The sequence below is a fragment of the Condylura cristata genome, unplaced genomic scaffold, assembly GCF_000260355.1.
Source record: "Condylura cristata isolate star-nosed mole 26May11 unplaced genomic scaffold, ConCri1.0 scaffold00005, whole genome shotgun sequence".
Taxonomy (NCBI): Eukaryota; Metazoa; Chordata; class Mammalia; order Eulipotyphla; family Talpidae; genus Condylura; species Condylura cristata.
The window spans coordinates 18,162,837-18,178,142 of NW_004567106.1; the positions used below are offsets into that span (position 1 = coordinate 18,162,837).

Here is a 15,306-nt window from a genome sequence, read left to right on the forward strand (position 1 = left end):
TCAATAGGAGAAATATTTATTCAACAATGCCATTTGTAAATCCTAATAAATAGCCCCTAAGAATATTTTGCTGATCTGTTTAACTGGATCCTCTTTCAGAGCACCTGTGCACACCAACATTCAACTCCACCTTCCTAATTTTGCATCTAATACTTGCCTTAACACAATATGGACTGTATTGTTTAGGTAAATAGTATGTCACAGGACAGAAAAAAAGTTAATGTTTAAAGGAAATTAAAGTTTTTTTTTTTTTATGTAGCTGAGGAAGCCAATGTTAGTTTGTACAGCACTTGCCTACTAAATATGTAATCTCTCTTTCTTTCTGCTTTACTGCAAAAAGTTAAAAAGTTAAAAGTTTTGAACAGGACACACTATTGGAATATGAATTCTACAGTTCTCAGATGTGCAAGTTTACAATTAGTTTTTTTTTACTCAGAAATTGATCATTTGACTCAAATTCACAAGGAAAAAAATGTGTAAATGCAGTTCCATTGTTGTTATGAACATAGAAAGTGACAGGAATCAGTAGCACTGGGAATCTGGAAAATACAATTAATAAGCCAAGGCTAATAGTGCCTGCCTTGAAACTTTAGGATATGCATAAGACCTAATTTCCAAAGGGGAGATAACCAAAGAGAAAGCAAAGCTTTCAGAAGCAAATGGAAAGCTTTGCCATGCAGTAATAAAGACAGTTCAAAATACATCAATTCATAGTAAACAAATACATCAAATAAAGTATGAAACAAAAAAAGATTTCCCACCTAGCATGTGAAATGAAAACACTCAGCAGTCATACTCCAAGTCACCTTCTATCACAGTTCACTGATGCTTTCTTTTCCTTCATAACATGTATTACTATTTGAAAATTACTTGTTTGTTGTATCTTACCCCTAAGAAAACTTACCCCTAAGAAAACAATTAAAACTATGTCTGCCTATTCTCCAGTATTGATTTCTACTCTACCAAGCAATGTTTAGAAAAGTGTCCAGCAAACAGAAGCTTCACATGTAAACAAATAAAATTGTATAAATGAATGACACACAAGAATGTGTAAAGCAAAAATTAGAAATTAGCAGTTTATCTACTTAAACCCCAATCTAAGTAAATGAAACTATCCAGTAAGTCAAATCTCAAATTACTACCAAGACAATTCTATATGAGGCAGGTTAAAATGTAAGCATCATTAAGCTTAAGTTAGAGAATTTAAGCATCAGAGTAGTAGGTTTACAAACATTCAAATGTATTTGAATATTCCTGTGAAGTTTTAAACACTGCTTATGATCTCACCACATCTTTTAAATAATATTAAGCAAAAAGAGAATGTTTCATTTCTATTTCCCTACTCCAATACACCACAGGTTAATAACATTTTGGTATATATATTAGATGACTCATATGCTCTTAGAGGCAGAGCTATGTGAAACCGTTCAAATTTTATCACCATCATGATTCCCTAGCATTTATAAGCCAGTGCTAGGTTTTCCCAAAAGAGAGTTAGACTTCCCTAAGGCAATTCTCAGAACACTTTTAAGAAATTTCTATATTATTCCTTTCACAAACAATATTGAAATACTGCTCACCTATGGACAACTCACTTTTGTTAACATGATTTTGAACCAGTTTTCCTGCACTATGTTACTTTCAAACTAATAAACTTTTAGATAATTCCCAATTGTATTATTAAGTCATTAAATGCTATTGGTGCAACTCTGATTTCTGTATTGATTATTTCTATGGAATTAATAGAGGGTCAAGGGAATTACATTTAAAATTGTATAAATACCATGAAATTATTCTCCCCAAATTTTTAACTTACAGCTCCATCAAACAATAAAGAGTGTCCCCATTTTCTACACACTTATTGATATTAGTATTATCTCAGAGTCTTAGAGTTAAGAATTCTTTTTGAAATAAAACAGAAGACAATGAAAACTAATTGCATTTCCTTTTCATTTATGGGCGTGGGTTTTCTGTTTGGTTCAGACAGGTCTCTCCTACCCAAACAATATGCTACTACCCTTTCTTCTAATATCTGATAAATGTATCATTCAATTTACATTATGTATTTGAGATATATTTCCTATAGATACAAATGGAAATATAAATTTGCATCTATTAAAATGAATAAGCAACTCTGCCATCTAATTTGTTGTGTACTTTACCCTTACCCTCTGATCTGCAATTTTACCAGTTAACAAATATAAAATTCCCTGCATATTTGTGTATTTTTTGGATTTAACTTAATATTTTTTTAAAGATTTATTTATTTGTGCATACAGAAGTGGGGTACAGACCAGAGGTGCAGGGTGCAGTGAGAGGATTCACCAGAGACAGAGTGGGGAGAAGGGCAGGCTGACTGTCAAAGTACAATGCTAAGGGGAGGAGCAGGAAGGTCAGGAGAAGTCTGGGGCAGGTGGGGATTGAACTCATGCAGAAGTGACTTTCGATTCTTAGTGCTGTGCTTTAACCCACTGTGCCACCAGGGAGTGCCCAATATTCTGTTCTACACATTTATTTTTGTACAATCATATTTTAGTTAAAATAACTTAGTAGTATTTTGTTCATGGCAATAAATTGATCATTGTAGGATATTAATTATTTCAAAAAATTATAAAGGCAATTCTGCCCAACTATAAATTCCCATTAATCAAAACAAATGCCAGTAATTCTATTAGGATTCTTGGTAACAATGGACTGAATGTATAAATTAACTTGATCTATTAATACTATTAAATCTTCCCATATTGGAACATGAGAGGACCTTATTATTCAAATCTTAATTTTTATAACTTTGAATAAAATACTGCATTTTCTCTATATAGTCTGAATGTCTTAAATACAACCTTTAGTATTTTATTGGCTTGCTGTTATTGTTAACTAATATATATTCATATTAACATGAAACAGTAAATACTAATTTCTTTACAAAGGAAAGCTACAGGCTTATTTATTATATAGCTCCCTAGTATTTGGCAACTTGCATTGATTTATTTGTCTTATTTTTAATTAATACATATTTACTATATATATCATCATAATTTTGTCTCTTAATTTATAAAATATCTGGTTTATTTAAAATTTTTATTACTAAATTATTTTACTGCCTAAAAGATGTAACAAAAGTACCAATATATTAAATTACATTTGATTAACAAAAATTTACATTATTCCTGACTTCATTCAGATGTCACAACTAATATATTACTAACATCTTATAGATTATATTTGCAAACTTTTAATTTTTTTAATAATTAAAAATGGCAAGCCTGGTTTTTATTTAAATTCAATAATTAAACTTACATGACTCATTTTGCCTCTTGGAAAAAAAACCCTACTTGCTCTTTAGATTTTAATCTTTATACTTGAATTTAATTGTTTATTTTATTGTTTGCAACTGTTACACTTTACAGTCCCATATTTTTTGTTGGGTTATGTTTATCAGGTCTTGATATTTCAGTTTGCTAGCTATGTAAAATGAATCAGAAAATATCCTATCTTAATTTAGATTCTAGAGTAAATTTTAAAATATGAAATTACATATAATTTATTTGAAATAACCTCAGCTTAAGTACTTCTTTTACTACACATTTACTTTTTCCTTTTTTGCAATATTATTAGGGCATTGATTCCAGAAGTATGATGTTGGATAACCAACACTGGGATCATCCTGATTTTGTTAAAGCTCTAATTTACAAATTCCTTCCCAGATCTACAGAAACATAAAAAATGGTATTGGAGCCACCCACCTGCTGTTGAACAAGCATTGCAGGTGATTCTCAGGCATGCTTAAGTTTAACAAGTATAATGGCTTAGATTTGCTACTCTTTCACTAGCAAATTACAAATATTTATATTTGGATAACAAGTTTTCAATTTCTCCTATATATCATAAAACTTACTGGTATAAAGATGCAAATGACATACCCTTATAATTGTGTCTATCTTTTTCATAAATCTAGTTATCTCTTCAAATTTACTATGCTATGTATTTTTTTTTTGGTAAAAAAATAATTTGTAGAGAAAGATATCAACAAGATGAGGGAACAAGAGTGTTCACCTATCCTCTTCTCATAGAACTGACTTAACAATAAGGCAGGAGGAGGTTACCTTTGTGGCACTCGGGAATCCAGCAAAGTTCAAACACACTGCTGCAGTGAGGTCTTAGAACAGATCCAGTGAGAAGGGTAGAAAAAACCGTCTGTTCACACCTCCTCCAAGCTGGCAATGTTCTCCCAAGGAGAATGTGAGTGCAGTGAGCACTTTAGATTCCTAAGCCTTGCAGGATGTGCCACTAGAAGCTGTTTTCTTCTTACTTCAAAAGAATGCTGAGGTTTCCACAACTAAATGGTTGCAGAGAAACACTGGGAGCACAGAGCAGGGCAGGACTCACAACCATGAGGACTGGAAACTCCACAAAGGGTTCTGGATCCCACAACCATTCCCAGGAATCCGTATGAACTGCCCACCCAGCCCACAGCTGCTCTGGGCAGCGCACATGAGGATTCCTTCTGCCCCCACCACAGACCTTTCTATTTAGACTTTAATGGTGCGTGCGCCTCACCTGTACCCACTCTGGCAGAGCAGGCGCTCCCCCTGCGCCTAGTGAGACCCAAGCACTGGTGTGGTGGAGTGTCCAGGCGGTCGGGGCCCCCCCCCCCCCCCCCCCCCGTGTGTGCTCTGGTGCCTTAAGTGCACCTTTGCTGCATCTGCTGAGTCATTGCAGGCAGCTGCCTCCACTCGCAGGACTGGAAGAACATATTTGAGCATTTTGGGGGATTGTACTAGAAAAAACACACACAGGCTCTCATCCAGTCAGATATGTGGATGGGGAGAAGGCATATATTTTTATATAATTTTAACAATTATTGAGCTTTCAGACTTACTAGTACTCACCAACTACCACCCACCGAACCACCAGGTAAAGAAAAGTGTGGACCTCACAGATCTACAGAGAAGTTCTCAGAGAATATCAGATTTCCTTCCAGGCTGATGGATAATGTATTGCTCTCCTGAAGCCAGTCAGTAAAGAGCTGAGGAGGTGACTGAGTCTTCAAGGTGGTTTGACAGTGGATCTAGAAACTGTCCTGCTCATGTCCCTCTTAGTGATGGTCCTGCCTGCTTAGGTTCCATATGGAGAAGTGCCCCTTCATTCCCCTGGAGGCAGGCTTGTCCATGTCAACTGATAGGAAATAATTAAGCAGCCCTGGAACTCAGTTCCAGCTGAGCTGTTCTTAGGTCTTACTGACTGGGAAACACACATTGTATGTCGACATTTTGCATACAGCAAGACTCATTTGTGGCTTCCAACAACATAATCTTAGTATTTATTATAAGTATAGAATTTATTTACATATGGTTTTAAACAAATGGAAAATAACATGACTATGAAAAGTCTTTGTGTTATATGGAAGCAATACCCAAATTTATATCAAATTTGGGAAGAATTTAAAGGCAATGTTAAAACAGCTATAGAATTATATTTTTTTGCTGTAGGATTACATGTAAGAAAGATCAATATAAAAGATTTTTAAAAACTATTATAAAAATCTAGAAGGATTTTATTCAGATTGCTTCAAAGGGGCTTTTTGAGTTTTTATTCCACTTGAAAGAAACTAAAATAGAGCCATAGATGGTTTGTTATGGGCTGTGGTTTATAGAAGACAGACTGTAGAACCTCTTTCAGTGACCCACATACAGAGAAACGACATCAGCTTGGCCTATAAGGGAAGACTGGCCAATTCAACTATATTTATAGGTTTTAGGTTAAAGTGAAATATTTAAAGTTGTATGTATCATTTTTATGACATTTGTTTTATCTTTGGCTCAAGTATAACTATCATCTCTGGTAGAAGTGCTCCTGCTGTATATAAATTGAACAAACTCATTTCCTGACTATAATCACGGAATCATTTGATGACATCTTCTAAAAGACAAGCACTACATCTGGGCTTTCACGACTCTTCAAGACATGACAGTAGTCACCTCTTCAATTCCTTGTTATTTCCATTCATTCCCACCTACTTTCATTTTGTTCCTGGCATACTGACCTAACAGTATTTAAACACCAAGCTCTTTCTCACCTCACATTCTTCAGGTATCTTCAGATACCTACTGGGTGTGCTCTCTCTATCTCTGTGCTGTCCAGCTCACTTATGTGTATTCTTTAGATCTTAAAAACTAAAAAAGATCATTAGAGATTTTCTTAAATGTTTCCCTCACTTTAACTCATGGTAACTTTTGTTTCTTTCACCATATTTATCATAATAATTTCAAAAGGCATTTCTACATTTGTGTTTTTTGTTATTGTTTTTAAATTTTTGCATAAACAAACTGGGCCAGAGGTGCAAGGGGGTGTGCGTGTGAGAGAGGATTCACCAGAGACAGAATGGGGAGCAAACAAGGTGGATCTACTGAACTACAGTGCTGAGGAGAGCAGTGAGTGAGTCAGGAGAGGTCTGCTGCACCAAGTGAGTTGTCTCCCTAGCTAGGGATCTAAGGAACTCAGGTGGTAGGGATGATCTTACTGAGATTTAAACCCTAAGCTACCAGGGAGATCCAGGTACATTTGATTATGAATGCCTTTTTCTTAAATGCCAAGTATGTATTGAGATGATTTGTCCCTCTCTCTCTCTCTCTCTCTCTCTCTCTCTTTGCCTTTTTCTTAAATGCCAAGTATGTAATGAGATGATTTGTCCCTCTCTCTCTCTCTCTCTTTTTAAGATTTATTTATTTATTCATACACTGTTAGGGTACAAGCCAGATGTGCAGGGGTGGTGGGAAGCTTCACCAGAGACAGAGTAGGGAGCAGAAGAGGCAGGTTGATGAAGTACACTGCTGAGGGGAGCAGCTGGTGGTCAGGAGAGCTCTGCTGTGCCATGTGGTCACCTCTGGGGGTGGGGGTGGGTGGGGATTAAACTTACACTGAAATGGTTGTGGTTGTGGCTAGTCGCAGTGCTGCTCCCAACCCGTTGTGCTACCAGGGAGGGCCCTGTCCCTCTCTTTTATTCATTTCTATAACTGGGACCTGACCAAGAAAAAAGGCACATAGGTTTACAGTGTTTGCTTATTGAGTAAATGCATGATGAAGTAACTATGAGGCAAACAATTAATGGGATGTATTTATTTAGTGAGGACATTCCTGGGATTCTGGAGACAATCTATAGTTGTTTAAAAGTACAAAATCAAAATTAAGGGTAGGTAGTTTTTCAATCTCACCATTGGTGACATATTGAGCTAGTTGTTGCATCCTTAGAGTCAACCCATATGCCCTGTTGAGAATCACTGGATGTTGATTAAAGGTAACAACAAACTGAAAGTATTAATTCAAGAATCTCAGATAAGAATAGTGATAAACTGCAATGTTTTGGCCTTCAGCTGCTCCCTTGCCCTCTAGCTTCATCAGCACTTCCGTTCTACAAGAGTGGATCAAGTTATGAAAACAAGTGACTTTACTATCAGTGGAGATGACTTGATTTGTAGTAGACTTCAGTAAAAACACTAAAATTATGCTGTCTCTGTGGCCAATGAATAAACTGGCCAGTGTCACAGCTCAGCTACTTCTGCAAATTGAGTAGGGCAAACACTAACCATTCAACTAGTAAAACATTCAATAGAAGGTCTTGGGACATCCCTAGCAGGCTACAAACTCCTAGCGGTCATGCACATGTAAATGCTGCACATAGACTGAGAAAGAGTAAAGAGTACCCTAGATAGCAAAGCTAAATTAGAGATGTTGTATGTGAGTAGAAAAGACAACAAAAGGGCAGCAAATATTAAAAAAAGCCAAGTAAGATTAATAATTGTCTGAATTTTGTACATTTTCCCCACTGCACATACAAGTGCTAAAAGGACGACAACTTTCTGATGCCAGGCATTTATGAATCATGCTGAAACAGATAATCTCTAAGAAGCCACGATTAAAATAAAAATAAGAACATGAAGCTAGGCCCTCCCTGGTGGTGCAGCGGGTTAAAGCACAGTACTGAGATGCTAAAGCCACTTCCACATGAGTTCGATTCCTGCCTGCCCTGGAGGTGACCACATGGCGTGGCAGACCTCTCATGACCCGCCCGCTGCTCCCCTCAGCAGTGTACTTTGTAGATCTGCCTGTTCTGCTCCCCACTCTGTCTCTGGTGAAGCCTCTCGCCACCCCTGAGTCTCTGGCCTGTACCCCAGTTCTGTATGCACAAATAAATAAATCTTTAAAATAAATAAATAAATAAATAAATAAGAACATGAAGGAAAAAATAAAAAGTAATGTAGGAGAATCCATACACCATGGTGAAGAAAGGCTCCACAAAATTAGTGCAGGTAAGTTAGTTACTAAACAAATACAGACACAACCATAACCCTTGTTAGAGGATCCAAATCCAAGGTTATACAAAATTCCCTGTTTCCAACAGGAAAATTAGCAGGCATGCAGAGGAACAGCAAAGTGTGACAAATAATCCAGGAAAAAAAAAAAAAAAACAATAATGCTCATGGGACCCAGACGTTGGCTAATGGGCTAACTTTTTAATGGGCTGCAGATGTTGTGCTTAGCAAAGATTTAAAACCAACTATTATGAACATGTCAAAAAACTAAAGGATAAGCTTAAAAGATAAAGATTCAGTGATAAAGGAAAGCATATCAACAAAGATTCTTCAAGGAGAAAATACAAATTAAACATAAGGAAATAATAAAAAGAGTACCAAATGGAAATTTTGGAGCTAAAAATATAGTAAACAAACAAAATAAATTATCACAAGAGGAACTTAAGAAAGTGGCACTAGTTATCATACGTGAAGACTGATGACAATGTAAAAGTTCCTAATTTTGACAGTATAAATACCCATGTGCTGATAAAGGGATAAATAATAGGTGATATGGTAACACACTAGGCAATTAGTAATAGGCATTAAACAAATACAGTACCATGCAATTCACGTGAGTGAATTTTAAAACATTATATGAAGTGAAAATGATTTCTTTTATATAAAATGTCCGTAACAGGTAATTACTAGAGGAAGAAAGATTAGTAGTTTCTCAGGGCTGAGGGAAAGAGCTGGAATTGACTTCCAATGGGAATGAAAGTTTTGCTTTAGTAATGGAAATGAAATAAAATCAAGATAGATTTACTAAAATCTCTTAAAATGAGTGAAGTAAATTATATATCAGTAAGCATTAAAAATATGACTTATATTCATATTAAATATATAAATAAGAATTTTTATAGATCAAGCTACATTACATTTTTCTTACAAATCATTATCATCATTAGCATTGGAAACAACTCTACACTTATCCTCATTATGTCCACTATTTGAAGTGCTTTAAATGCATAAATATATTTATTTATAATTATGAAAGAAAAAACAATAACCATCAAGATGCACATGAATGAAAAACAAAAAAAAATTAAATAACTCATGCCTAGGTAACTGAACTCCTAACTTCATGGATTCAACCATGAACTTTAATAGTCTACTGTGAAGTGTGTATGTGTGTGTGCTGTATGTACGGGCACATAGTGTATCTGTGGCACTGGAATGGCGTGATAATATACCTTTAGAATTTACAACTGCTCGATTTTTTATAGATGTGTAAATATACCTATTTGTATGTGTAAAAATCTCTGTTAAAATATTTAATTTCTTAAGGATAATATGTCAATCATTCTTTCAATTAGCACCTTGATGGGTTAGTTTTCGTTTAATGTTTTTAAGGATTTAGTGAAAAGAGTAAACTTTTGATTTATTAATCATTTAGAAAAATAGTAGCATATTTCTTAAGACATCAAACCAAATCACAATATGTTAAATAATGTCTATATGTAAAAACTTAGTATGTTAAATTTGGTTCTCTCAATTAAAATTTGATGTGTGGCTTTCATGTTGTCACTAATGTAAAGTTTAGCTTAAACCTAATAACATTCAGTTGAATAACCCCATGGTCAAACCAATTTCAAAAGTATAGCTTCTTTCCTTTATTTAGCACATGAAAAATTTGTCTATCGATTATGTGCATTAAATAAACTCACAAATAGTATTTCTTCCCATTAATGAGATATTTTGTGACAAAAGCATAAATAAATTATTTGTAATCAGTAAGTCTTCATAGCCTGAGTTTACATATAGCAATTATCCAGAACTAGCTAAAAAGAAAAAAAAGAATATTTATTGGAAATGCTTACCACGCCAATGGAAAAGTAATTATTGATGATACTGTAAGGCACTGGGTCTCCCTTTTCATCTTTATCATTAGGTATGACTTCAAATTTCCACCGGTCCAACATGATTTCTGTGCTGTTTTCAATATCTTTTAGGATTTTCATCAGATTCTCACCTTCATAACCTAATAAAAAAGTATCTTAAGAAAATTATAACTAAATAACAAAAGTGCATTTATAGGTACTAGATTGAGTATACTTTTGTGTATTAACCTAAAGCTAGTTAATGCATTTTAAAGCAAAATCTAACACAAGTAGAAGAATTAACTATAATCTTATTTTACTCATATCAACATTTTACTTTGGTTTAATTGCAGCTCATATTTCTCTCCAGTAGTGAAAATTCTCTGTAGACTAAACTGCCAAGTGAGTATTTCCACTACATATCCCCCACCACACCATAAAATCACACATCAACATTTGTATGATGGAATTAATTATGTGCTTACATGTCTTCTTCCTGTGTGTGAATCCCTCTCAAAAACCAATACTCTCCAGCAGTTGCTCAAATACAGAACCTAGGTGCTGCTTTAGAACTCTCACTTGTCTATCATTCTTACCCTCATACTTTTCCAACATAATACAGAGTAACATTCAACTAAAGTAGAAAGTTCTTTCATTTTTAACTCTGTCATAACATCTCGTTATAAGTACCATAAGTAACCCCTAAACCCCTATCTTTTGATTCACTAACTTCTACCGCTTTCACAGGTTTTATGGCATAATGCTCCCTTCCAGAAGACACCTTCCCAAAACAATGGGCTATATAAAATTCCACTACACATAATTTTCAAAACTATCCCTACCTGAGAGTCATTATTTTGCATTATAGTTAACTGCATCTTTCACAGTAAAAGCCTTTTAATGAGTCTGATCTAGATTAATTTCCACAAATCTATTTTAATAAATCCATTACACACAGTCAACATGATTAGAAAAGAAATCAATTGGTTATTTTCAACAGCCAGCTCTGGCCATGTTACATACTGCCTTTGCTTTTAACTTAAATAGTTCTCCTTCTGCAAAAACCTGATTTCATGTGAGAATATTTTAAGTGAGAAAATTCATAGAAGTTCTTAGTATATGAGGCATAAGGATTCAAAGTTCTTGAATACTGATAACATCAGAAATTAAAATATATTACGTTCAATACAATAAATATATCTAACACTGCACACATACAATCTTAAAATAATATTTTGGGTTGAAACAATGCTCTCATAGTTATTTTCTATGTTCAACTTTTGTCTATATTTTAATAATCTATGTGTTGAACAAGTAAATGTCAAAGGCTATGAGTCCTCATTGCAGGTGTCAGTGTACAAAAGGTTGAAAATACTAAGTGGGTTAAAAGGAAAAAATATATATAGGCACTAAAATATGCCAACATCCTCAAATGCTGAACATATTACATTTGTGTTGTATTTATTTGTTAACTATTAAAGAATCAAGGCAGACAGAAGAAAGCAGGTATCCAGATATAAAAGGTCTCAAATAAGAGCAGCCAAAGAGACCCACGCCAATACACATTGCAAATAAAAAGCAAGGATTCAAAAGGTCTTAAAAGCAATCAGAGAAAAATAGTGTATCCCATGCAAAACTTCATACAGCTATTACATGTTCCAAAGTGAAGTCATATTAGAATGGAATGGTATGATACACTCATGCTAAAGATTTTAAAAGGGACAATTTATCAAAGTAAGCATTTCACCAATGGCATACAGATGCAGACACAAAGATATTCTACCTTTCTTATCAATAGGGAATGGCAAATCAAAACCACAATGAGATCTTACCTATTACCAGTATAAAAAAAAATGTTTGCAAAGATGTGGAGAGTAATGAACTTTCAAGAAGCTCTGGTGGGAATGTAAACTGAAATAATGACAATGGGACAATAGTATGGAAATTGCTAAAAAATAAAATTAAATTGACAACCACAACAACCACATTACCCAGTAGTCCCACTTTTGGGTATTTCCCTGAAGACTATAAAAATACTAATTAAAGATATATGCACCCTTCTACTCATTGCAGAGCTATTCATAACCACCAAGACTTGGAAACAACCCAGTACCTGACAACAGATAATAATAAAGTTTGCATAGAACTCAATCCCTAAAGACAAAGGAGAGAACCTGCCATTTGTGACAAAATGGGTGGAACTTGAGGGGATTACTTTAAGGAATATATTTGAAAACAGCTGAAATACAAGTCAGAAAAGGACAAATGTTTCTAATTTTACTTATATGCGGAATACAATGAAGGGAAGTAAAGGGGAGAACAAAATAAAAATAAACATTTAGTCTCTGAAAGTAGAATGGTGATTACCAAAGGGAAAAGGGGCTGCTGTAACTGGACACTTGGTGGTGACTGTGATGGGATATATACAACTGCTGAGGACAAAATCTATATATGTCAAACAGTGTTGTGAATTAATGTTACCTCAGTAAACAAACAAACAAAAAAAAATTTAGATAGACTGCCTCTATGTAGGAGGGCACAACTGGTACCACATTTAACTCAGATTTTCTACCACCCCTGATGTTAAGCAAACTTTCCTATCAAGTATTGCCATTTTGTGAATATATATGGGGGTGTCATCAGACGGCAAGTCTGTGTGGTGAAAGCATGTTAAAGTAGTCATGCAGTAAAGAAATGTCGGGAATTGGAGGATGCAGTAGTGATTTGCACTGTTGAAATTGCTTTACCTCCTCCCCATCGCAGGCATCTTGCTAGATCATTGCCGGTCCCTAGAGGCAGAATGGCAACTGGAGGATGCTTGGCTACATTGGCCTTTTCTGTAGAAATGAAAAATGTAAATAAAATAAAATTCTGATCACAGAAAAGCAGTATAAAAGATATCTTGGCATGGAAAAGAAATACATTCTATATAATTACAAATTAAGATGAATTTGTATGCATTTATAAAATGCAACCGATTATTACCATATTTCACAGAGTGACTGGAATTTTCAAGACTTATGCAAGAGGAAAGCTTTTTAAATAACCTAATGCAGTTAAATATTGAGATGAGTTTGCTTTAACATCATTGAAACCCATATGAATATAGAGAACCTCATGGATGTAACATTAGGATACACATACACACACAAACGGATATCACTATAGTGGGGTTGCTGGTCTCCATATAAAGTTTTTTTGCAACATCAACCTTGGCTCATTTTAATTGAAAGAATAAATTATTTTGCAAGCAGCTGAATTTTAGCATACAGTGAAGTGTAGGCAATATCATTGTGTTGTGCCCACCACCTGTCGTGCTGCTTTTTGTCAAGTAAACAAGAAGGCTGTGGGACTCAAGTCAGTTAGTTTACCTTCAGATAAAACTTTACTTAGTACAGTGCTTTGGATAACAATCGGAAGGCAGAAACAATTGGAAATCCTTTGTTTCCCTTTGAATCATCATATGCTTTGAAATAACACTCACAAATGTATTACTTTTCTTTATAGTTTCTTCCTTCTTAACTTCACAGTTAGTGTGTGTCCTGAGCAACTGCTTAAGGATGTGTCACAGTGAATGAGCTGAGTGAAGGGTTAGATTTGAGGGGTAAAAAGGACTAACAATATTTGACTATTTTTCACTCTAGTATTCTCAAGTCCTCAGGCACTGTTTAAACAACTTGTTGTTTACAGTTTGAAATTCGGCATTTTTCCTTAATTACAGCATGCTGAAATTATTTACAACTTTTATTGGAAGGCCAAATTCAATTTTCGCTATTTCTAAAAATAAAAGTGTCAATAGATTCACATCACTCAATGCTTACTAAAATTGTGCAAACAAGATGTCTTTGTAGACATTCTGAACTGTACTGACTAAATAAAATTTGTCAATTTATATAGACAGAAGAAATTTCTTTTCCAAAAATTATTCTCTCTTTTATGGCTAATTCTCATTTTAACAAGCTGGTGGGTGCAATTACTAAAATGAATTTAAAAATAAATAAATATTTTAATTTTTTCCCCTCATAAAAGATAATTCATGATCTATTTTATTGATTAGTATTCTGTTTTGACAGACCATTGCCTGTAAAACCAAATAAATGTTTTTCTGAATTTATCAAGCTTTTCTTATGGCACATGTCTATCTTTCCTTCTCAATCATGTACCTGTTCTGATAGTTTAATTTGGGCTGTTAAGGTTCAAATATAAAGGTAATATAGAATAAAGTGTGTTATGGAGAGTGAAATGAGTTTCCTCATCCCAGTTCTGTCATTTCACATTTATAAAATTTGTTCTAGTTATTTTAAATTGCCTAAAACTTATGTTTGCTAACTCTAGTATGTTTTAGTGTATTAATTCTATCCCCATGTTACAGAGTTGTAAGAATTAAGCAAGATGACTGAATTAAATCTTAGCACAAGGCCTCTTAGATAGCTAGTGATAAATAAATAATATTTAGCTATGGTGATATGGCTGATGACAGTGGCATGAAGATACATAGAGGATAAAGTCTTAGGGCTCCTCACTTCCAACCAGGGCATTTGTTTAACACAAACATCACAAAAACTAAGATCCTGTTTCATTCCTTTTTCAGGGCTAAGGAACAACTGAATTCTGTAGAGCTTAATATGAAACTATCTGAGAGTTTAATAAATTCCAAGAAAGTGTACAGAAAAGAAAAAATTTCTAGTTATATGTGAATTATTTTGACAATTACACTTTTGTATATATTAAACTGTATACAATATGTCAGATGTAAAGTTATCTTACAGTTACAAAAATATTGATAAACCATTAAATCCATAACTAAAACACAGGCAGGCTGTAAGTTTCCACTGTTGTCACAACCACATTAAAGAAGTGTCTTCATTACCTATGCAGTCCAAGATCCACCCCACGGTTCCATCTCCACCACAGGCTAAGACTCTGAAGTCAGAAACATCACGGAAAAAGTTTAACCTGAAAAATAAGCATGTTATGGTACAAGATTGATTTTTTTTAATTAGGGCTCATATTTTGTATTCTTGGAATTTCATCTAATGTGTGAGATTTTATTTTATGAAAACAATCTGAAAGGTTTCACTCAAAATAGTCTCATTTACAATAACATCTAAAATAAAAGTATCAAAGGTCTTAAT

General features: G+C 34.3%; 1 protein-coding gene across 1 annotated transcript in view; it reads right to left on the reverse strand.

The window, feature by feature from the left end:
• The window catches only part of DGKB (diacylglycerol kinase, beta 90kDa), a 554,412-nt gene that overhangs the window by 334,833 nt on the left and 204,273 nt on the right, over nucleotides 1–15,306 (reverse strand). The window contains exons 18-20 of the mRNA XM_004676734.1: nucleotides 15,042–15,127; nucleotides 12,919–13,008; nucleotides 10,172–10,332 (exon numbers count right to left, since the gene is read on the reverse strand). Of these exons, the coding sequence (XP_004676791.1) occupies nucleotides 10,172–10,332; nucleotides 12,919–13,008; nucleotides 15,042–15,127 (337 nt within the window). The remainder of the gene's footprint in view (nucleotides 1–10,171; nucleotides 10,333–12,918; nucleotides 13,009–15,041; nucleotides 15,128–15,306) is intronic.